The 21,922-nt window shown below is 54.0% G+C and overlaps 1 protein-coding gene across 6 annotated transcripts in view; it reads left to right on the forward strand.

Moving 5' to 3' along the window:
- Nucleotides 1–290: 290 nt before the first annotated feature.
- Nucleotides 291–21,922, forward strand: part of PSD4 (pleckstrin and Sec7 domain containing 4) — a 36,142-nt gene continuing 14,510 nt past the window's right edge. For 3 of the 6 annotated variants that reach the window (XM_059942250.1, XM_059942254.1, XM_059942255.1), the window contains exons 1-4: nucleotides 304–365; nucleotides 9,643–9,765; nucleotides 12,701–12,772; nucleotides 20,017–21,102. In XM_059942250.1, coding sequence (XP_059798233.1) covers nucleotides 20,128–21,102 — 975 coding nt within the window. In that variant the 5' untranslated portion in view covers nucleotides 304–365; nucleotides 9,643–9,765; nucleotides 12,701–12,772; nucleotides 20,017–20,127. Of the gene's footprint in view, nucleotides 366–3,367; nucleotides 3,437–9,642; nucleotides 9,766–12,700; nucleotides 12,773–20,016; nucleotides 21,103–21,922 lie in introns of those variants that run through there. The other 3 variants (XM_059942251.1, XM_059942252.1, XM_059942253.1) reach the window with 3 other exon arrangements.

The following is a 21,922-nucleotide window of genomic DNA, read 5'->3' on the forward strand; positions in this document are numbered from 1 at the left end:
TGGGGCTGGCCTGGGTTTCCAGCTGGTTTCTGAGCTGGAGGAAGACACCGGAGAGAGGGCTCGGGGCGCCGGCGGCCCAACGGGGACAGCGCAGGTCGTGCAGGAGGCGCCCGCCCGCCGCCGTCAGACCAGTCGGACGGCTTCGCCCGCCCCGCCCCGCGCCGCCGGCCCGGCCACCGCCCTCCGTCTCCCCGCCGGAAACCCAGTGCCTCGCGCGAGCCGCGCGCCGGAGCTGGACCGGCCTGGTCCCCCGCGCAGCCGCCGCCCCGCGTTCCCCGCCGTCCCCGGCCCGCGCCTGGGCTCCGGGCCATGGGGCGCCCGGGAGGGCGGGCGGGCGGCCGGAGCAGGAGCCCAGCGGGACACTGGTAAGGGCAGGTGGGGCCCCGCGCCGCCCTCGCTGCGGAGAGTGTGCCGCGCACTGGGGGCGCCGCCGAGCGAGGGAGCATCTGCGCAGCCGGGGAGAGCGGCAAGAGGCTCCGAGGGGGCGAGAGCGAGTGGGGCTGGTGGGGTCCTCAGCGTTCAACCTCATCAGGGGGCGGGGCCACCGACAGCAGGGGGACGCTCACTGGGAGAGTCATACTGGCCGGCCTGGGGTGCGGTGGCTCCTCCAGCCGGGCGGGGTGCACCTGGTTGCAGGAGGAGCCCTTAAAACCATCCAGCGTCAGACCTGGGCGACACCGAGAGCCTAACTCCTTATCTCCCGTTGGCCTCAGTGGCCCCTCGGCCGGTGACCCGGCGGGGCCCTCCTCCCTGCTCCCTGCTTGCTGGGAACCTGGCCAGTCTGGCAGGCTGCCTCCGCCAGGAGCGCACTGGGATGGAGGAGAACGCAGCTCTTCCCCACTCCCTTGGATGCTGGCCCCTCTCCTTGGCCCTTCTGGGTGTGTCTGGTCAGAAAACACCAGAGGTTCCTAAGAAGGTAAATAGTGTCTGCTCAGCAGACAGACTCACTTTCCCCTCTAGGGTTCTTTCTGGCTCTGGGATTGAGTTTAGCTTCTTTCAGTAAAACAGTGGAGCCAGGGCTGTGAGTTCCTTGCAGGTGTTTTTTTCCCACTTTGCTAAATGTGCTGACCCAGGCCCTTGTGTCCATGGCCTGCATGTCTAGGTCAGGTGGGCAGCATCAACGTGAAGGCCAGGACACCTGGGGGCTCCACCTGCCCCTGAACCTCATTAACCCAATCCTTCCCCTGGCCCAGAGCTGATTGGATGTAATTAGCAACTAATTGGATGTCTCTGAGCCCCTCTACGTAAGAAACATGAAGGTCAGGTTTAGACAGCAGATAGTGCCGAGTGATTCATTTCTTTCTTCCTTTATGTGAGGGTTCTGAAGAAGGGTCATTCATTCATTCATTCATCCATCCATCCATCCATTCATTCAACATATATTTACTGAGTGCCAACCACTAATCAGGCATGAAGGCACTGGGAATACAGCTGCTCTCGTTTACGTGAATTGCGGGAGAGAGAAAATACCAAGTAAGCAGAAGAATCACATTAGTTCAGAGAGTGATTAAGTGCTGTAAAACAAAACAAAACAGGATGATGATGGGCATGACCGTGAAACAAATCAGAGAACTCGGCCCTGAGCTAGAAAAGGTAGCAAGCAGGCTCTCTAAATGAGGTGGGAAAATGGTACCATCCTCAGGCCCTCAGATTCTGGGGGCACAGGATAGGATGTCCTCTGTGACCATGAACAGGGACTTATGAGCTGCCTACAAGGGATCAGTGAATAAAGGATGAGTGGTGAGTAGCCCCCCTGTGGAGTCCTGAGCATGGCCTCCTTGTTGGGAGGCTTAAATCTGAGGTGGAGATTTAAGCTTCCCCAGAAGACATATCCTGTTGACTCGATTATTTGTTCATTCATTCAACAAATACTGAGGGCCCATATGTTAGGCACTGTTCTGGGTGTTAAGGATACATCGCTGAACAAGACGGTCTTTCCTCTCTAAAGCTTATTTTCTGGTGGAGAGAAATGGATAGTAACAACAGCAATTTTAATGTCATGTCAGATAAATGCTGTGAACAAAAGCAAAGCAGCTTAAGGGGTTAGAAGGTGAGGGGGGGCTCCTGGGTTCAATAGGGTGGTCAGGACAGGCTGTGCTGAGGAGCTGGATGTAGACAAGACACAGGCATGTGACTAGCTGGGGGAAGAACATTCCAGGCAGAGGGAACGGCAAGTGCAAAGGCCCTGAGACGTGAAGGAGGCTGGAGCAGGCTGGGCATTGCTGAACAGGAAGGAGGCCATGGTGCCTCTGAGAGGTGAGCAGGCATCTCTGAGGCTCTCATTAGAGGAGGCAGGGGCGGGGCTCAGCCTGCTGACCGGAGGCGTCCAGGAAGGCAGGTGATGCTCTCAACTGCCGCGACAGGAAGATTTACATGCTGCCAAGAAAACTCAGGGTCAGGCCTGGAGGTTTACACTAGCAGGGGAACACGCGATCACCAGAGATGGAGAGTGTGTCTCTTGGCAGGAGAGGTATCACTTGCTTTCCTTATACCCAGCATCCATCCAAACAACATGGGCTAAAGTGGGAGGTACACACCAAGTTTTCCAAATCAGTAAAGACTTGACATGGGGAGAAAAACTGTTGCCTTCTAGGAAAATTCCACTAATCTTCTGTTTTTCAAAAGAATGATCTCATTAGTAGACTTAAAAGGAAAACAGGAGAGGATATCGGGCATGTACTATATGCCAGGCTCCCTTGAGCACTTCATGTGCAAACACAAATCATTCTCACAGCACGTCTGTGATGTGTGGACCACCCCGTTTCACAGATGAGAAAACTGAGGCCCAGCGAGAATAAGAAAGTTGCCCACTTTTACACAGCTAGTAAGTGAAGAATCAGGATTTATAATCAAGTGGTGCAGTTTTAGAGCCAAGTGCTCTGAAAGAGAGAGAGAGAGGTTTTGGCTGAAGGAATGTTTGTCTGCAGTAGAAAGGGTCTCCAGGGTGCCTCACAGCAGGGGCTGGTTAGAGAGAAGACAGCAGGACTTATGGGTGCATTCCACTTCTTTGCTGTTTTTTAAGATAATATTTTCATGGGTTAAAAATTCTTTTAAAAATATTTTGAAAAGTACTACTTGCCTGTGTTAAAAATCTTTCTACAAGCGTTCGTTCAAACAGCCCTTAAGGAACACAGTGAGAAATCTCCTTCCTTCTACTGTCCTCTGATTCCCAATCTTCTTTAGAGGCAATTGAGAATACTTGCAGACATATGTTCTATTTGTAAATGAGCATATACGTATTATACTTTTTCTTTTCTTTCTTTTTCTTTTTACACAAATAATAAGAATACGAATACTCAGGTCTGGGACTTCCCTGATGGTCCAGTGGTTAAGACTCCGCGCTTCCACGGCTAAGGGACGGGGGTTCGATCCCTGGTCGGGGAAGTTCCGCGTGCTGTGCAGGTGGCCAAAAAAAAAACAACGAAAGAATACTCAGGTCTGTACCTTGTACCGCGCCCCCCTTCTTTTTTACATATTCAGATTCAGGACATATAGACGTGCTTCATCCTTTTAAAATAAATGTGTACTATCTCACTGAATGGATTTAACATATTTATCTAGCCATTCCTTCATGGTCTTCTAAATTGTTTTCCCCATTTTCATCTGTTTTTTTGCTGTGATAGACAACTATGCATTAAGGATACTTGTACCTACATCTTTGCTCACTTCTGTGACTGTTTCAGCAGGAGAAATCCATAAATGTGTAATTACTGATTGAAAGGCTCTGTGTATTTTAGATTTCAATTGATGCCGGCTTGGTGTTCTAAACTGTTCTTGCCAACTTGGCAGACCAAAAAAAGGGCATCACGTTGTCGTTTTAATAGGTATTTATAGTGAGCGGCGTTGTGAGTCTCCTGTATGTTTTAAGCCCTTTGTCTTTCTCTTTCTGTGGACTGTTCAGGTCCTTGGCCTATGATTTAACTTGGATTTTTGTCTTGTTGTAATTATTGAATTATAAGGGGTCTTACGATGATTTTCTCTTCATCCCTCAGCTCTAGTCCCACTGACTGCCCTTCACCATCTTCCCTACCTTTGTGCACAGCAGCTACTCTGATATATTTATGATATGTTTATCCTGGGATCTGGACTGTTTTAGAGACATATATGATGTTGATTTATATATGCATGTATTTTAAACTTACATACGTTGTATTGCGCTACAAATCATGATCTTACTTTTAAACCCGGTGCTCTTCTTTAAGAAGATTTATCCGGCTGCTCCCTGGACACTTGGTTTGTTGCTTCTGATTGCTGCACTGCTTTCCGCGGTTGGAATTATGGAATTATCGTAACAGTTGATTCTTTTTTATTTATATTTATTTATGGCTGTGTTGGGTCTTCGTTTCTGAGCGACGGCTTTCTCTAGTTGTGGCAAGCGGGGTCCACTCTTCATCGCGGTGCGCGGGCCTCTCACTATCGCGGCCTCTCTTGTTGCGGAGCACAGGCTCCAGACGCGCAGGCTCAGTAGTTGTGGCTCACGGGCGCGTGGACAGGCTATCGGGCACCTGTTGATTCTGAAGTCCTGCTCACCTGGCTGGAGGATTTCCGTTGGCATTTAGGACTCCGGGCTGGGGAGGGTTCATGAACCTTCAGCGAGTGGGTAGGAGATGAACGTGTGGGAGTGGATGAGGTCACCATGGGAGAGCATTAAGGGCAAAAGAGGCCCCAGTGGAACAAAGCCCCGGGTTGTGGATGAACAGGCTTGAGAAGTGGATGGGCAGGCTGGACCAGCAAGGAGGCACGGATGCACTTTCGAACTCTGCCCTTTGCTGGCTCCACAATCTCAGGAAAGCATCCTCTCAGCCTGGGAACCTGGGCAGGGGTGGGGCGGGGGTCCTTATAAACAAGGACGGCCAACGAGGGGTCCCAGCCTTCCTGGCATCTCTCAGTGTGCCCTTGGAGGATGAGTGGAAGGGCTGAGGCAGGAGAGAAGAGGCCTCCGGAAGCACAGGTGTGTGGGCTGTCTCCCTGGGGAGGAGCTCGGGGCCCCAGGGCTGTTCCTGCTGGAAGCTGCCAAGCCAGGCTGCCCGCTCTGTCCCTGTGGGCAACTGTTGATAGACATGATCTGTTCCAGCTGGCACAGAGAGGGCACCGGGGAGCCTAGGGCTTTGTTGCTCTGGGCAGGCTTATGTGTGAGCATCCCCAGGGTAACACTGACCTTTTGGGGGTGGGGGGGGCCCAGACAAAACCCCCTCTGAGTTTTGTCTCCCTCCTTCGCTATGTCAGCATATACCTGTTCTCTCTTTTTTTTTTATAAAGTTTTTTTTTTTTAATTTTTATTTATTTTATTTTTGGCTGTGTTGGGTCTTTGTTGCTGCACGCGGGCTTTCCTCTGGTTGCGGCGAGCGGGGGCTACTCTTCGTTGTGGTGCACGGGCTTCTCATGCGGTGGCTTCTCTTGTTGCGGAGCACGGGCTCTAGGCGCCTGGGCTTCAGTAGTTGTGGCACGTGGGCTCAGTAGTTGTGGCGCACGGGCTTCATTGCTCTGCGGCATGTGGGATCTTCCCGGCCCAGGGCTCGAACCCGTGTCCCCTGCATTGGCAGGCGGATTCTTAGCCACTACGCCACCAGGGAAGCCCGCCTGTTCTCTTTTTTATGTAACACCAGAGCCTTGCTTTTCCGCTGGTTGTGCACCTGAATTTCCTGTTCGTCAGTCAATGGCTGATGAAGGCTAATTAGCATCATAAGGAAGACCCTCGACCCCCACCCCGTTCTTCCTCCAAAAGAGTAACTGCTTGAAAGGTTGGATTCAGCCCACTCATTTACATAGCTTGTCATGATTTTTGACAGAAGAGTTTTCCACCTATACTATTTTATTTCATATTTTTCCTGAATACACACAATTTGAAAAAAACAACATGAAGTTGGCATTATTTACTTTAGCATGATCCTTAGCAACAATATCTGTGAAATCATGTTTTTTTAATGCATATTCAAATACATGCTTAACTATTAAAAATGTTTATTATGTGTACCATATGCCTACTTAGGCAAACACAGCTTTAGATTAGTGGATTCATGGAGGAGATAATCTTCGCTATGTGGGAGAGGGGGAAAAAATACTTTTCCTCTGCCCTCTAAGATTCTGTCAACTGGGACCTGCGAATTAAACTGGCAAAAGATTAACAGTAGAAAAAGGTTTATTGGCCTGCACGTGGGAGCCAGTCAGAGAAGTAGCTGGCTTGTTAAAGGGTTAAAGGCTTATACACCTAAATTAGTAGGGGAAAGGGAGCACGGAGAAAAAGCCTTCTCTGGGAAGAACCAATAGGTTTCTTTTCCAAAGACAAATGGGTTTTTAGAACAAATGAGAAATGACAAAGTAGTGATAATGTTGGTCTCTACAGGTGTGAGTGTTTTTGCAGTCTCCTTCTGGGCCATAAATCTCTCCTAGAGAAGGGGTTCGGGGTAGATTTTATTGAGTTCTCCCTTCTGGGAGTAGATCTGCCCTGCGGAAGGAATTTATGGCTGCCTTATTTCTCAGAATTTGCTGCTTTTAGTCAGATAAGGAAAACTCTGAGAAGGCTTCTTACTGTAACTGTCAAATCTCAAATGTCTTCATCTCAAACTTCATCCCAGTTCTGGGGCTCCGAGTAGGTCCCTACACCAACATCAGAGAGGTCACCCTGCAGCCAGTCGAGCGGTGGTAGCAGTGAAGGGTCAGAAACAACAAATACCCACGCAGACCCTCTTAGGCCCGCCCCCGTCTCACTCTAGTCGTCCACTGGCAACCTGGTGGGTAGAGGGGTTGGCAAAGAACCTCCCAGTCTTAAAGTGAGCAGAGAAATTCAATCATTATTTAATTCAACAAATTTAATTTATTTTTGCTGATGACAAACATCATACATATTTATTTATTTATTTGTTTTTTGTACATACGTATTTATTTTTAAACAGCAGGTACACACCAAAAAAACATAAAGAACTTAACATCACGTCCATTGTTACCACACACAGATAGCCGCTATCAACCAGTGTTTTGGTATTTCATTGCCTAAATACACACATTTTTTAAAAAATTGAGACCATACTGAATGTATAATCAAGTTTCTTACTTAATAATATGCCGTGAGAATCTTTCCACTTCATGAAATACTCTTCAAAAACAAGATAGTTCAAGGTTGCTGAGGTTCGCTCTATGGTTCTATGGTTATATCATAATTTATTTATCTGGTTCCTGGTGGATACGGAGGTGGTGAGCATTTTTTGCTTTTATAAGTATCTTAATGCACATGTATTTCAACAGATGTTTGTAAGCATCTTCTGGGTGCCCAGGGGGCTCAAGGACAGATGTGAATAACTAGAGCCCTACTCTCTGCTTACCTAAGAAGGACAGACCTGTGACAAGTGGCTGCAGGGAAAATGCTAATCTGAAAATACAGGGTGGCTTTGGGAGAGAGCAGCTGGGGCCGGACTTTGGTGCCAAGGAATAAGAAGGCCAGGGAGTGGTGGCCTGGGCACCTGTCCACAGGCTGGGTAGGGACGCCTCCCAAGGTTACTGTACCCACCACGGGATTGGGCAACCAAGTCCAAGAGATAGAAGCTTGTCACTCACTTTTGTAATAATCACTTCCTGCCCTTGCCCAGGAAAACAAGGGCAGCCTTGGTGCCCATGTGTGTAGGGCGGTTGGTGATGGTGCTACCGCTGGCCCGTGATGCCCTGCCTCTGGGAGACCTCTCCCTCCCAGTCTAAGACCACAGGTGTTAGGGAGCGGCACCAGTGGCCCCTGCCATGGGCTCAGTCCCTAGAAGCCCTCACCCTGGCCCTCCCTCCCAGCTGTTGGCCAGCGGGACAGTCACCATCTAATCTGGCAGAGGAATATTTAAGAAGGCAGGTGTCCTCCTGTCTGTCCTCCCTGAGGGCCCAGGCTTGCGACGGCCTGAGAGCTAAGAGGGAAAAGGGCATTTTCTGGAGGAAGGAGCAGGTGTCTGCCTTACTCCCAGGCCTCCCTAAAGGACAGAACCTCTACAGTGACAAATTCAGGGACATGGGGGCCCGTCAAGGTGCTTCTGGCCTTGGCTCTCCCCCGGCCTGGTAGCCGGTACCCCCCGGAACGATGGTAGTGAGTTCCATCACTGTTGGAGTTTTCATAAGCTCTGCGTTGTAGAAATGAGTTCAGGCCGGGCCGTGAGGAGCCCTGCTCGCTTGGAAAGCAATCCTGTTCCTTCATAGCAGCAGCGTGTAAATGGCAACAGGGTATAGCAGAAAGTGCATTTGGTTTGGCAGGCCTGGGTTCAAGTCCAGCCTGAGAGACTGCTCTGACCCTCGGTCTCTTCATCTGTTCTGCGGCGTGGGGATCATAACACCCCACCCCCACCCCAGACTCTAGGGTTTGGAGATGCTGCTTGCAAAGGGCCTTGTGAGTGTCAGCCCCTAGGGGCCCTCTGTACAAGGTGGTTAGAAGTCAGGTGCCCATTCCCTTCCTCTGCTGCCTCCCGCCTCTCACCCCTCTGCCTCTCAGGAGGGCAGGCTGTGTGCTGAAAGCCCCAGAGCTCCTCTCCTGGAAGGTGGGCTCCACTCCGCCATCCGCGCTCAGAGCGTGAGATGCCACCTCCCCACCTGTGCCGAGCAGCTTCCGCTGCGGGCAAACAGGAAGTCACTCACCTCAAGGGAGGCAGGAAGGGGCTGCTTGGCAAGGCTGCCTGCCCCTGGGCTGTGGTTGGGTCCGGAGGCTGCGTGTCTGCTGGGCCCCGGGGAGGGGGACAGGGGGCGGGGACCCCCAGAAGTGGGAGGGGGCACCACAGATCAAAGCTCACCGCCAGCAGGGGCTCTGGGCGCAGGAGCTAGTTGCCCCGCGCCTGCCCACACCGAACCACACGCCCTGTGAGCTGGAGGCCCTCCTTGCCTGTGGACCACCCTTCCCCCCGCCCATCCAGTTTTGCTCCTTGCATCTTGGGAAGGAGGTGAAAGTGCTAGGAGACGGAACAGAGCTGGTGGCTGCAGGAGTCTGGGAGTCTCTTCGAGGAGTTTGCTGTAAGCAGGAAGCCCCCCGGCCACACCCCAAATCGCCCCAGATGCACACACCAGACACGTATAAGACCCGCTGCCCGGGAGGAGAGGGGAGAGGCAGACTCCGTTTCCCACGGTGCTGCTTGATGTGATTGAGGGTCAGAAGATGAGCAGCTTTGACTCATTCATTCATCAGAAGGTTTTGGAGCAGTTATGAGCCAGGCCCTGTGCTGCACAACCTGGGTAGCGGTAGAGGTGAGTGGACCAGTCCTTGCCCTTGAGAAGTTCACAGTCAGGGGAAGGAAGGAGACTCATGAATACACGGAGGAAGCTGATTGCTGGTGCCCGGCCTGACTGGCAGCATCTCAGCCCCAGGGAGCCCAGCATGCCGAGGGTCCCCGGGATGGCTTCAGAGCTGGGAGTGGAGGGGGGAGACCCTTGTCCTGGGCTCCTAATCAGTCCTCACCTCATGGTCGCCTGGCTTCTGCCCCCATCGTGCCTCCAGCCCCCACCCCCAGCTTGTCTGTAACCTCCGTGTGGCCTCATTCGATGGTCACTTTGCTCCTTATCTTGCTCTACTTTCCCGTAGCGTTTGACACAGCCGACCACTTCCTCCTTCTGAAGTTATCTGTCTCCTCTCTTGTCTTTCTTTGGTGATGACACACCCTCACACTGTTTCTCTTACCTCCTTGACAGCCCCTGCTGTTCTCCTCTGCGGACTTCTCCTGGGGAGGCTCCGCCAGCCCCCAGCCTGGGCCACCTTCCTGCTGGTCACATAGGAGCTCCTTTCTTCAGCCCAGCCCCTCCTGTCACCTCCAGGTACCAGCTGCTCCTGCTTGAGTATCTCACAGATATCTCAAACCTAATATTTATTTATTTTTTAAATTATATCTTTCTATTTTAACCTTCCAGTATATTATTGTTCCTGCTTTATACAGTTTTAATGTTTACTGCATCTTTACCACTCTTTGCTTATCATTTCTTCTTACATCTCAGACCCTCAATCTGGGAGAATTTTCTTTCCTCCTAAAGTGTATCCTGTAGAATTTTCTTTAGTTTGGGATCACACTTTCTTAGATTTTGTGTGTCAGAAAATGTCTTTATCTCATCCTTGTTCTTAAAAGATATTTTCATTACATATGAAATTCTGGGGTGACAGTTATGTTTCTATCACCGCATTGAATATTTTATCCCACTGTCTTGTGGCTTCTATCACTTAAGTTGAGAAATTTGCTATCAGCATAATTTCAAACCTAATATTTAAAGAATGAAACTCTTGGTTTGCTCCCTGAAGCCTCATCTCCCCACATCTTTCCCGTTTCAGCAAATACCATTACTACCCATCCAAGTTGCTCAAGCCAGAAATCTAGAAGTTGACCTTGACTTCTCTCTCATCACTTACATGGCAGATTCTACCAAGCATCCCCGATATAGATCCCACATCCTCTGTCTCACCTTCTCTGCCATTTCTGCTGCCCTCCAAACCACTGTCCCACCTCCCCTGGACTGTCACAGAGCCCCTGCCTGGTCTCCCCGCTCTCACTGAGCCCTCCACTGTCTGTTCTCCATGCAGCAGCAGGTGATCTTACAAATAAATACACCTGTCACTCCCCTGCTTAGCCCTGGGGACCCCGCGGGATCTGGCCCCATCCTCTTCTCCCACCCTCCCCTAGGCCAGCTGCACTGGCCACGCTGGCTGGCTTTCTGTTCCCTTCACTCCTGGAGACCTTTCCGGCCTCGGGTAAGAAATGAGACATGCAGTTTCATCTGCCTAAAATGCCCACCCTACACTCTTTACCTGCTGGCTGCTGTTTACGGGGATGTGGTGCCCCCGGTCTCCCTCCGCAATGAGCTTCCCCACTGCTCACTTTCCTCTCTCCCCGTCCCATCCCCCCGCCAGCATTTATCACAGTTTATAATCACACACTGATTACTTCCTCACCTGTTTATTTTCTGTCTGTCCCTTGATTGGAAGCTCCTGAGGACAGGGGTCCTGTGCTTTATTCCTGATGGTCAGCAGCTTCTCGCATTGGGATGGCATGGGGCCGGTGCTGACTGAGCCGTGGCCACGTGCCGGACACCCTGTGAGGCTGGAGGCCTGAGGGAGGGTTTGCGTTTAGGCCGAGGCGACTTTAGGTTTCTGGTTGACCTGGCTGGGCAAAGTGTTGTAAAATCCTCCACACAGAAGGAGGAGCAGCTTGGGGAAGGTAACGAACCAGGTTTGTGTTGCACTGACCTTGAGATAAGCCTGCCCCTAACATTTGCGAGCCCCAGAAAAGGGAACAGTGGAGGCCCCCCACCCCAAGATGTGTTCGGATATGTCAGTGTCATAACACCGCACCTGATGAACTGTTATATAAAGTGTGTCCTCTTTTCCTGCCTCTCACTTGGATGATGACCTGGAGGTCCAGCTCTGAATTAGGATTCGCAGCCTCTGCTGAATGTGGCAGCAGAGGCCGCCCCAAGCCTTTAGCTCCTTCCCTTTCTCTCCCCTGCCCTGGCTTGGTACCGCACGCTCATGGAGGGGGTCGACCCGCCCCCAGGTCCAGGGCCTCTCCACCCCCTTGCTGCCTCTTCCCCTCCCCCCAGGTCTAGGGCTGCACAGAGCAGGGATGTCCCCGGGGAGGGGCAGGAGTAGAGGTTCCATGGGTCCAGGAAGCAGAGAATCTCAGACTTCTGGGTGCCCAGAGAAAGGCCTGGTAGGCACGTCCCTGTGGACTCCTCGCCGTGTGTGTGTGTGTGTGTGTGTGTGTGTGTGTGTGTGTGTGTGTGTGTGTTGGGGGGTGCAGCTGGAGGAAGGCTCGAGCTGGAGCCACGCCCTGTGCGCTGTGGGCCAGGCCGGCCTGGGTCTGAGGCCCTTTGATTATGGGCCTTGCAAGTCGAGGAGTCTTCTGGGCGGTTGGATTTATGAGGACTAGAGTTCAGGGAGGGGGGCGGGGTTTTTGGACCCTCAGCAGGGAAGCTGGTGGTCACTGAGACTGGAGAATAGATTGTGCGGAGGGAGGACAGAACAGTCCGGTGAGCCTGGTTCCCCCAGCCTCGGACTCAGACTCCTGGACCCCTGTGGCCTGTGGCCTGCAGACATACGTTGGGAATTCAGCCATGGGAGACGGACGACAGTCGGTCCCTGTGGTCAGATGCTCTGAGTTCTAACCACAGCTTTGTGATTTCCCAGCTGTGCCACCATGGCCAGTGGCTTTACCTCTCTGAGTCTGCCTCTGGATCCATGTAATGGATATAGTAACACTTCATAATGTAAGTGAGGGGGGGACTCAGGGGCTATTGGGGAACCCTTTGTCACTGTAGGACAGTTATACCAGGTGCCGTTATTACCTACGTAAGACATAGCCACACACAGATTGAGGGAAAAAGAAAAGTTACCAGCCCCAGGGCCCTCCCGAGTCCCACCGAGTGCCCTGCCAGGACCTGAGAGCTGGGCAGAGATGAGAACCTGGTGACAGGCCTCAGGGAGGAGGGACGGGGCGTGCTCACAGTCTGGGGCGCTGCGCCTTCCTCTTTCTTTCTCCCAGGCCCCTGATTCGGGGCTGCGCGGAGGGTGGGGGACCCCCGGGAGCAGGGGCGGGGGGCTGGGGCCAGAGGCGCCGGGCCTGGGAGCGGGTGCTCTTGTCTCGGGGCAGGAAGTGTGAGGTGCAGCGCAGCTGGGGAGCCCCGGAGGCCTTGGGGCAGCAGGGGGGTGAGTGTGGGGAGGGGAACGGAAGTCGGAAGCTGCAGCCGCCACGTTCCCCATTCACAGGCCAGACGGACGGGGCCGCAGGACCGCTCCTGGGGAGCTGGGCCCACGCATCCCTTCCCGGGTCCTCTGGAGGTGAGCAGGGTGGGCCTGCTTCGGGTGGGGGGCTCGGAGGGCGCCGGGGGGCGGGGATGCGGAGAGTCACGTGTGGGCCCTTGTGGTGACCGCCGGGGCAGGTGGGCAGGAAGAAGGGCTCCGTAGGCCCCTGCGTGTGCACCTGCTGAGCGCCCGGCCTTGGGCTGCCGCCCCGTCCTTCCCCTTCCTCCTCTCCGTCAACCGACCCCCTCCCAATCTGGCCCTTTCTGTGATTCCTGCTCTGGCTCCCACGTACCCCAGCCTTCCCGGAGCCTCTGGGGGTCTGCAGTCATGAAGTGGCCAAGGACCCTCCTTCCTAAAGCTCCTGTGAGCCTCCCCAGGTCCCAGGTGGCTGCTGAGACTGGTACCCAGCGGGGGCTCACGTGGCCACAGGCCCCAAATGAGCCTTGACCCCTCGACCCTGGAGAGAAGGAAGCCATTCGGGCTGGGGCTTTGGAGGGGGCGCAGCTTTGGGTGCGGTCACCGTAGGAGCTCGGACTCGGGGTTCCCAGCCCCGTGTTGCCTTCAGGCCCCCGCAGGGAGGACGGGTTGAGGGGAGGGGCCCAGCGCTCGCTTGTTCGCCTGGGCCGTTCTGGTTTAGGCCTGTCGACCTGTTGGGTAACAGGAACCAGCGCACTCTCAAAGGCTTCCCTGTTTGGGACACCGTCAGGCCTCCTAGTTGTAATTGTTCATCTCAGCCACTGCCCCCTTATTCTAGGGCCTGAGATCCTGTGGGTGGAGTCAGTCCTGTGTTAAAAGGCTGGGGAGGGCGACCTGTCATCAGCTGATAATAAGTACCCCAGAGGACTGAGGGGCCTCAGCCAGGAGGCCTGTCTCCCAGGGCTTTAGGGCATCACAGGGCTCCCTCCTCTACAGATAAGGAACCAGCCTAGGCTCTTCTAGAATCCAGGCTCTAGGCTCTTTGTAGTGGGAGGGGGAGATCCAAGAAGGGGTGAGGGACGCCCAGCCTGGCCCTGAGCCTTTGTTGCGCTTCACAGGCAGTAGTTTCTCTGGAGATCCTTTGGTCCTCTCCTCCCACCCTTCCCCCCATCCTCTCTGCCCCTACCCCGTCCTCTCTGCCCTCTCCCTTCTCTGTCTCTGCCTGAGTCTCAGCTGACCCCACCTCAGGGTTCTCACCACCAACTCTGTGTGTGTGTGTGTGTGTGTGTCTCTCTCTCTCTCTCTCTGCACATTTGCATGAAGCCTCCTTCCGTGTGGGCAGGATGTGGGGTGGCCCCTACTCATGTACCTTGGGTGCTCTGGCCCCAGGTTCAGGCAGGGGCGTCTGTCCTGCAACTTGAAACCGGAGACGCTCGGGGAGCTGTCCTCAGGGGCAGCACCCTTAACCTGGCCTCCGCCCAGGGCTGCTGAGGGACAGAACAGGTCACCTCCTAAATCCCTCGATGGGCCAGGAGCCTTTGCTTTTTGCATAGGAAGGAAACATTTCCAGGGCAAAAGGAAGCAGTTTTCTGAGTTGGAAGCTTAAAGGGAGAGAGAGAGATGCACGCTCCAGATAGGACATCCTGGGCCCACTCCTGGGGGACTGAGGGAGCCCACTGGGCTGAGTCCGTGCTGTCAGGGAGGGTGGTTTGTTTGGCTGCAAGCCAAGTTAATCTGAGCAAGACGTAGTGTTTCTGAGCACCTCCCAAGGGCCGGGCCCAGCATTAGCACTCAGACCCCCTTCCATTGTATAGCAAACTTCTCAAGTAGCTTTATCCATCTTATTTCCTTCTTTCAACAGGCAAGGAACCAGGTGAAGTTTTGGACCAGAGTCGCATGGCTCGTCCAGTGTAGCTAGGATTTGAGTCTAGTCTGTGAGCCTCCGGGTGTAGGGCGAGTGGGGGCCGAATGCAAGGCGTTCACGCTGTCATCTTTCACACTCAGGCAGGCTCTCCCCCCCCCGCCTCCCATGGCCTTCGGCATCTCGGCACAGGCTCTGTGCCCAAGCGGGGGCTGGAAAGCAAACCCACTCTCAAAAGGATGATCCAGGTGCCATCTGGGCTCCTTCCTGCCCTAAGATCAAAAAGACCTTGCCTTGAAGCCCAGGGCGGGTGTCGGGCGGTGGTGGGAGGGACTTATGTCCCCCTGGTCCCCCAGCCGTGGATTTCTGTGACCTTTATCTTCCATCAGCTAATGCAGGCTCAGCCCCTGCAGAGGTTACTCGGCTCAAGACAGGAGCCCTGGGGGCTGCCTGGTGGAGCGCTGGCTCTCTCCCCCAGCCCCATCCTCAGCTTCCTCCCTAATCCTTCCTCTCACTGGCTTCTGGACTCAAAGCATTTTTTTTGGATTCCAAAGAGCCATTGCACTTCTTCCAGAACTTTTCCTTAAAAGTTTTCTCTTCCTGAGCCATCACGATGCTTAGAAAAATGAAGGGCTACTCATTTCAGAGATAACAAAGCCTACCTAAGAAGCCTGTGGCAGACACTTTCTCCCGCCTTTGTTCTGGTTAAGATGCCTGAGGGATTTCAAAAGCCGTATCACTAAGCATCAAGGGTGAAAAAAGAAAGGTAAACCAAGAAAATGCTAGACACATGAGACCTAGGCTCTGCTCCCCAGTTCCTGTGTGTGTGTGTGTGTGTGTGTGAGAGAGAGAGAGAGAGAGAGAGAGAGAGAGAGAAAGGGAAACTTCTTAAACTCGCATTTCTAGTGGAGAGCACAGACAAGGTGGTTGAACGGGTCCTGAAGTCTCCTTCTCTCTGTCCAGCTACTGCCTCAGAGCCAGAACCCAGATGAGCATTTTGGCTGCTGGGCTGGCCTGGCAGGAGCCACCTCTGGAAAAGCTCTGCGCTAAGCGTTCTGGGCTTCCTGGAAGGAAGGTGTGATTGGCTCATGGCCAGACTGGCCCTCAGGGGGAAGTCTTCATGTCATAATGAGGCTAAATCTCCTTCTCCAAGCCTCAGTCTCCCCAGTCCTGTAGTAAGGTTGTTGAGGAGGGGGTTTTCTGAGGATCCATCCACCCATCCACCTACCCATCTATTCATCCACCCCTCCATCCATCTATCCATCCAACTATCCCTCCATCCCTCCTTCCACCCTTGCATCCATCCATCCATCCATCCATCCATCCACCCACCCACCCATCCACCCATCCATCCATCCATCCATCCATCCACCCATCCACCTACCCATCTATTCATCCACCCCTCCATCCATCCATCCATCCACCCACCCACCCATCCACCCATCCATCCATCCATCCATCCATCCACCCATCCACCTACCCATCTATTCATCCACCCCTCCATCCATCTATCCATCCAACTATCCCTCCATCCCTCCTTCCACCTTTCCATCCATCCATCCATCCACCCACCCACCCATACACCCATCCATCCATCCACCCACCCATCCATCCCTCCATCTCTCCATCTCTCCATCTTTCCTCTTATTTTCACAAACATTTCTGGAGTGCCACCTCTGAGTCAGGCAGGCCCTGCCCTGAACAGTGGGGGAAACAGGTGAATTAAAGTGACTCCGCATCAGAAGAAATTCGTGCTTCGTTCAATCCATGAATGCCCAAAAGAATTGATTTGTGGGTGGGAAGAGAGAGTGCTGCTTAAGGGAGCTACAGACCTGGGTTCGGATCCCAGCGTCCCCACCCACCAGCTGAGCTCCCTGGGCACATTTCTGAAGCTCTCTGAGCCTTGTTTCCTTATTAGTAGGAAGGCGATGTCACCACGTGTCTCACTCGTGGGACTGAGCTCACAAGACTGAGTCTGGGGCTGCAAAGCCTGAGCTGAATGAGTGGCACACCGCAGGGGCGGGGCACTCTTGACATAGGGTTGGGTTGTCAGATACAAGACAGAATGCAGAGCTTAATTTGAATTTCAGATAAATAGTGAGTCCGTTTTCAGTATAAATATGTCCCCAGTATTGGGCATCCTCTATTGTTTACTTGCTAAATGTGACAAGTCTACTGAGAGCCCATGTGCACCATGTGGACCTGTCTGCCTGCCTGGAACCAGGACACCCGCCACCAGCCTCTGTAACCCCAGGTGTCTCATGGGTGGTCCTGAGCTACTCAAGTCAACACTAACCCTCAACTTTCTAACCACTGGAACTAGAGGATAACGATATACCACCAGAACTTTGAAGTTGGAGTGGGTGTAACACAATTGGTCACTAAAGCGATTGTCGGTCACCATTCCCACAGCGAGACAGCAGTAGCAAGAAGCTCAAAGAACCTCCTTCTTGGCGATTACATTTTGGGAAGGGAAGGCAAGCTAGAACCACGTGGGTTAACACACTAGAAATTACGCTGTGGAGTAAATGCTCTGAAATAAGAGCGAGAGGGAAGGCGTGCAGACACACCTCTTTCCCCACCACGTGCTGGATCTGTCTGTCCCTGCTTCCCCCCCAAGTCCCCACCTCACCTCCCTTGGGTCCTTCAGTTCCCCTCAGGCCCCAGACATCTGTTGTCTTCTCTTTGGTCTCTGGAAAGCTGCTACAGCTTCTCTGATTTTTCTTTCCCTTTGAATCCATGGAGGAAGACCCCATTTCTTCTGGGAAGGCCAATTCAATCCTCGTTTATGTCTAGCATGGTCATTAACATTTACCTGTATGGCTGCTTTGTTTCATATACATATTTATTTATAAGGACCTATTGGCAAAGAGGGACGTGTGGGACTCTTATCTTGTTAAAAATTGCAGGGCACCCTTTCCACCAGCCACTGCCCACCATTTCCCCTTCCCATTATTGGCATTTGAACTTTCCTGTCAAGTGATTCACTGATGAGAGGAGGAGAGTTGATGTCATTTGGGCAGAAGGCTGTGAGGCTCCTAAGGCGGGCACACATCGGATGGAATGTGTGGAGGAGGGAGGACGGGGTGGGGTGTTTCCAGAGGGGAGCCAGCTAGGCACAAATAGACCAGGTCTTGGCAGGGAGGGAGGGAGGGTCAAGGGGTCTGGGAAGGGAGGTGGAGATGCCTCGTGTTCAGGTGCCTGTAAAGTAGCTGCTTCCCGGCACCTCTGCCTACCATCTCCTAAATGGAGCTGCCTTCCCAGAGTTTCCTGTATCCTAAGGGCTGGATGCTTGAGAAGCCTGCGGTGGGGTGGGGGGTGGGGGTGGTGTCTCACCTCCTTACTCACACTTGGTCATTCTCCAGGCAGGCCTGGGAAGGGAGGTTGGACCCAGAGGGCTTGCCGGAGTATAGACAATGGGTTCTGGGTGCACTCCCTCCCTCCCTCTTGGTGATAGGACTATAGCAGGGCTCTGCCCTGGGATGGAGAGAAAGAGCCTCGAATGATGGCTGAAGCTGAGCTAAAGGAGTTGGACCCGTAGGAGGAGCAGAGTTCAAATCTACTGGCCTCAGAGCATCAAATACAAGATTAAAAGTAAGAAACGGCCCCACCTCTTGCGAAGCCCCAGTCTACTGGGGAGGCCAGCTGAGAACTCAGTGGTAGATGGGCCCTTCCTGGGGGCTAAAGCTTCAGAATCCTGAGGTCCCAATTCAGCAATTACAGATTCTTGCTATGCTCGCAGTGAGGAATGTGAGGATTGGGACAGAGGGAGAAGTAAAAGCCCAGAAAGGGATTCTGGTTTTGAGAGACTTTTTTTTTTTTTTAACATCTTTATTGGAGTATAATTGCTTTACAATGGTCTGTTAGCTTCTGCTTTATAACAAAGTGAATCAGCCATACATATACATATATCCCCATATCTCTTCCCTCTTGCGTCTCCCTCCCTCCCACCCTCCCTATCCCACCCCTCTAGGTGGTCACAAAGCACCGAGCTGATCTCCCTGTGGTATGCAGCTGCTTCCCACTAGCTATCTGTTTTACGTTTGGTAGTGTATATATGTCCATGCCACTTTCTCACTTCGTCCCGGCTTACCCTTTGAGAGACTTTTGGGAGGATGCTTTCAAGGGGAATTAGAAACTGAAATTCGTGCGGGTCCTTTCTCTCTTCTCTCGGGCGCCTCCTGAAAGAAGGAACAGTGCCCGGCCGAGCTTTCTTGGTGCCCTTAAACAGAAGGACCCCACCCAGCCTTTGTTTCCCAGCTCTGAGTGTTCCCGTTGATTGAGTGTCTCGTGGTGGGCCATGAAGTAGGTGGGAGTGAGTATCAGGAAGTTACGCACGGTTACAAGTCAGGAGCAGGGGTGTGTGTGTGTGTGCACGCGTGTGTGTGCTTTTGTTCCCCCAAATATTTCAGAATGGCTTACACGCACACACAGTCCTCAAAATAGAGATCTGTGAGTGAGGAAAGTGAGGCAAAGGGAAAATAAAAGCTGTGACGTGGTCTGGGGTGCACTTAATACAGGAAATGCGTGCATAGGGCCTGCGGACTTAACCTACACTTCCTGAGGGCCAGTTACCGAGGGAAAACAGGTCGAGTTATGAGTTTCACAGTGTCCACAGGATCAGAACAAGCCAGTTGTTCTGAAGAAGCAGGGCCACCCCGAAAGCCCTGTAACCTGGGGACCACGTGCAGGGGATGGAGATGCATGCTTCTAGCAAATGCCCCACGAGAATCCTTGGCTGCATCCGATTAGGCCCGGCTCAGAGTGCCAATGTGGCCGATGCAGCGGGCAGCTCTGAGCAGGTGTGGAGCGGCCCCAGCTCCCCGCTCCCCGCTCCCCAGAGGGCAGCCGCCTCCTCTCCGTGCAGCCCAGGTCTGCCCCGTGGGCTGAAACATCCTCCTGAGCCAGGCTGCGTGGCTGGAACTGAGAACCGGCCAGTGAGCTGTGGTGAGGATGCAGGCCCCAAAGACAGGAGCCTTGGGAAGGGGAAACAAGACCAGCTGCGGCCTTCCTTTCCTGGCTGCCTGCTTCTCCCTCGAGTCTGTTCCATTCCCCTCACCTCTGGCCCATATCTGTTTGGCTCCCACGTACATTGGTCTCCCCATCCTTCTTTTGGTTTGCTGCTACCTTCCCGCTATTTTGAGACATTTCCACCTTCTGCACCTGCTACCAACCATCTTAGCCTTGACCTTCTCCAATCCAGGGTCCCCAAAGAAGGGTCTGGCTTGCCCAGTTCATCTCTTTCAGCTCAGCCACTCGGGCCACCCTCAGCCAACAGATGAGTGTCTTTGGGGCGGGTGCCGCCCTGGCGCGAGCAGTTGCAGTTGTGGGTCAGATGGCGTGTATGGTACCCTCCTCATCCCCTCAGGGCTGCGGAGGGCAGCGGCCCTTGGCCCGGGCTATGGATGTGGCAGGCACTCGAAACCACGTGTAACTCACTGGACGTGTGCTTCCAGGGGCTGAGAGCCCAGTGCTAACCTGCCTTTGCTTTGGGTACTTCCAGGGTAGATGTGGGGTCCCAGTCACCCCCCTGGCCGGTGCTCCCTCTAATCTACACAATGGGCTTGTGAAGGCGGATGCTTTTGGGGACTCCTGTGCAGCTTGCACTCTGTGGATGATGGGCGACGACGGACTCTGTGAACACCCCAAACCCATGGAATTTTTCGACATCTATTTGGGAGACCACACGCAGCTCCACCCAGGAGCACACCTGAGAGAGACACGCGGCCACCCTGACCTTCTCGAACCTTGCGGGGAGCAGACCTGGGCCTCTGACCCTCCTGATTCCACGAGGCGAGATGTTCATCCCAGGGGCTCCAGCCCAGAGCCCACGCATCCGGGGAGCGGCTCTTCCCAGGAGGGGGCAGGGCAGAAAGCAGCATCCCCCGGGTCACCCCGGGACAGCCATCCTCTGGGGAGCCCAAGCCAGAGCCAGAGCACGTCCACCCAGGTGGTGTTCTGGGCGGGCATCCTGCAGGCCCAGATGTGCGTCCTGGACCTGGAGGAGGAGCTGGAGAAGACGGAAGGGATCAGAGCTGAGCTGAGATGCTGCCTCCCCACGGCGTCTCCCGACCTCCCCGCTTTACGCTCCAGCCCGGTGGGACCCCGGGACTCAGGCCTCCACCCCAGCCCACCCGTGGACGTGCACGAGGCCTCGGGGGACGATAGCAGCGGGCCTGAAGGGGAGAACCGGAACCCGGCATGGCCGAGGGAGGGCGTGCCAGACTTGTCCCCGGAGTGGGGTCCCGAGGAGGAGAGCATATTCTTTGACAACCCCCTCTTCCTGGAGAGCCCTTCCTTGGACCCCAGTGAGTCTGAAGCACGCTTTTCCTGGGGGTTCTCAGATCCCTGCGCAGATGTGAGGACCGGGCCCCAGAGCCCGCAGACCCTGGAGCCCTCACCCCCAGGAGGCAGCGTGCTGTGGGAGCTGGGCAGTGAGCCGGATCTGGGGGACAGCACAGTGGATTCCAGCGGGCACGCCACACCGCCATTCCCTGTGCCCACCTACAGGCTGCACTCCTCCTCCTGGGCTGTGGTGGGCACCACCGAGGGGGCTCCCGCAGCACCTCCCGGCCAGGAGGAGAGCGAGGTAAGCAGAGCCCTGGGAACCAACCCCAGGCTGTGCGTGGGGACACGGAAGGAAGGGCCTTCCTCTGTGGTCACCAGGCCCAGAACTCTCTTCCCAGATGCTGGGGCCTTTGGGGATCCTGGAGCAATAGAGCAGAAAGTCAGGCCCGGTGTGGCCTTCAGAATTAGAGGAAATTTTACAGGCGCCGTGATGTCAACTGAACATGATGGCAATTAACGTTAAGGCACAGATGTCTCCCCTCTCGCCAGCTCCAAGGGGCTGCACGTGGACACATTTGGAGAACAAATAGCTCCTCCGGTTGCGGCGTGTTCCAGGCCAATCTCGGGCTCTCCCTCTCCCACCTCGAAGACATTCCCAACTGTAACAGGGCAGGGGTCAGCCTGCTGGGGTGACCTCTGCCCCTGGTGGGGAGGCGTCTGCTTTAAGAGGCCTCTCTTCTGGGGAGAGATTGCAGCATTTTGTTACTTTTAGCTCACCATCTTTCACTGTATCCAGTGTCACCCGAACAGGCCCACGTGACAATGGCAGAGGTCTTGATATCAACTAGCACGAGCTGTAGGGACAAGTTACGTGAGCACATTTTTCCCAGGGAGGCCTCTGCGTAAGAGATAAGGAAACTCAAGATGGCAGAGCAGGGCTGTAACTTTCTAATCTCTGTGGTCCCAGAGAACAAGGGGAGAGCTCATAACCAGAGCAGCTCTCTCAGCCGACCCCGAGATCAGAGGACTGGGGTCCCTGTGCAGGGCAGCTGTGCCTGTGTCCTGTGATGTGCTTTCTGGGGCCTGGTTGCTCCAGGGCCCCGGGAGTCCTCAGAGGGAGG

Source organism: Balaenoptera ricei, chromosome 13 (genome assembly GCF_028023285.1).
Source record: "Balaenoptera ricei isolate mBalRic1 chromosome 13, mBalRic1.hap2, whole genome shotgun sequence".
Classification (NCBI taxonomy): Eukaryota; Metazoa; Chordata; class Mammalia; order Artiodactyla; family Balaenopteridae; genus Balaenoptera; species Balaenoptera ricei.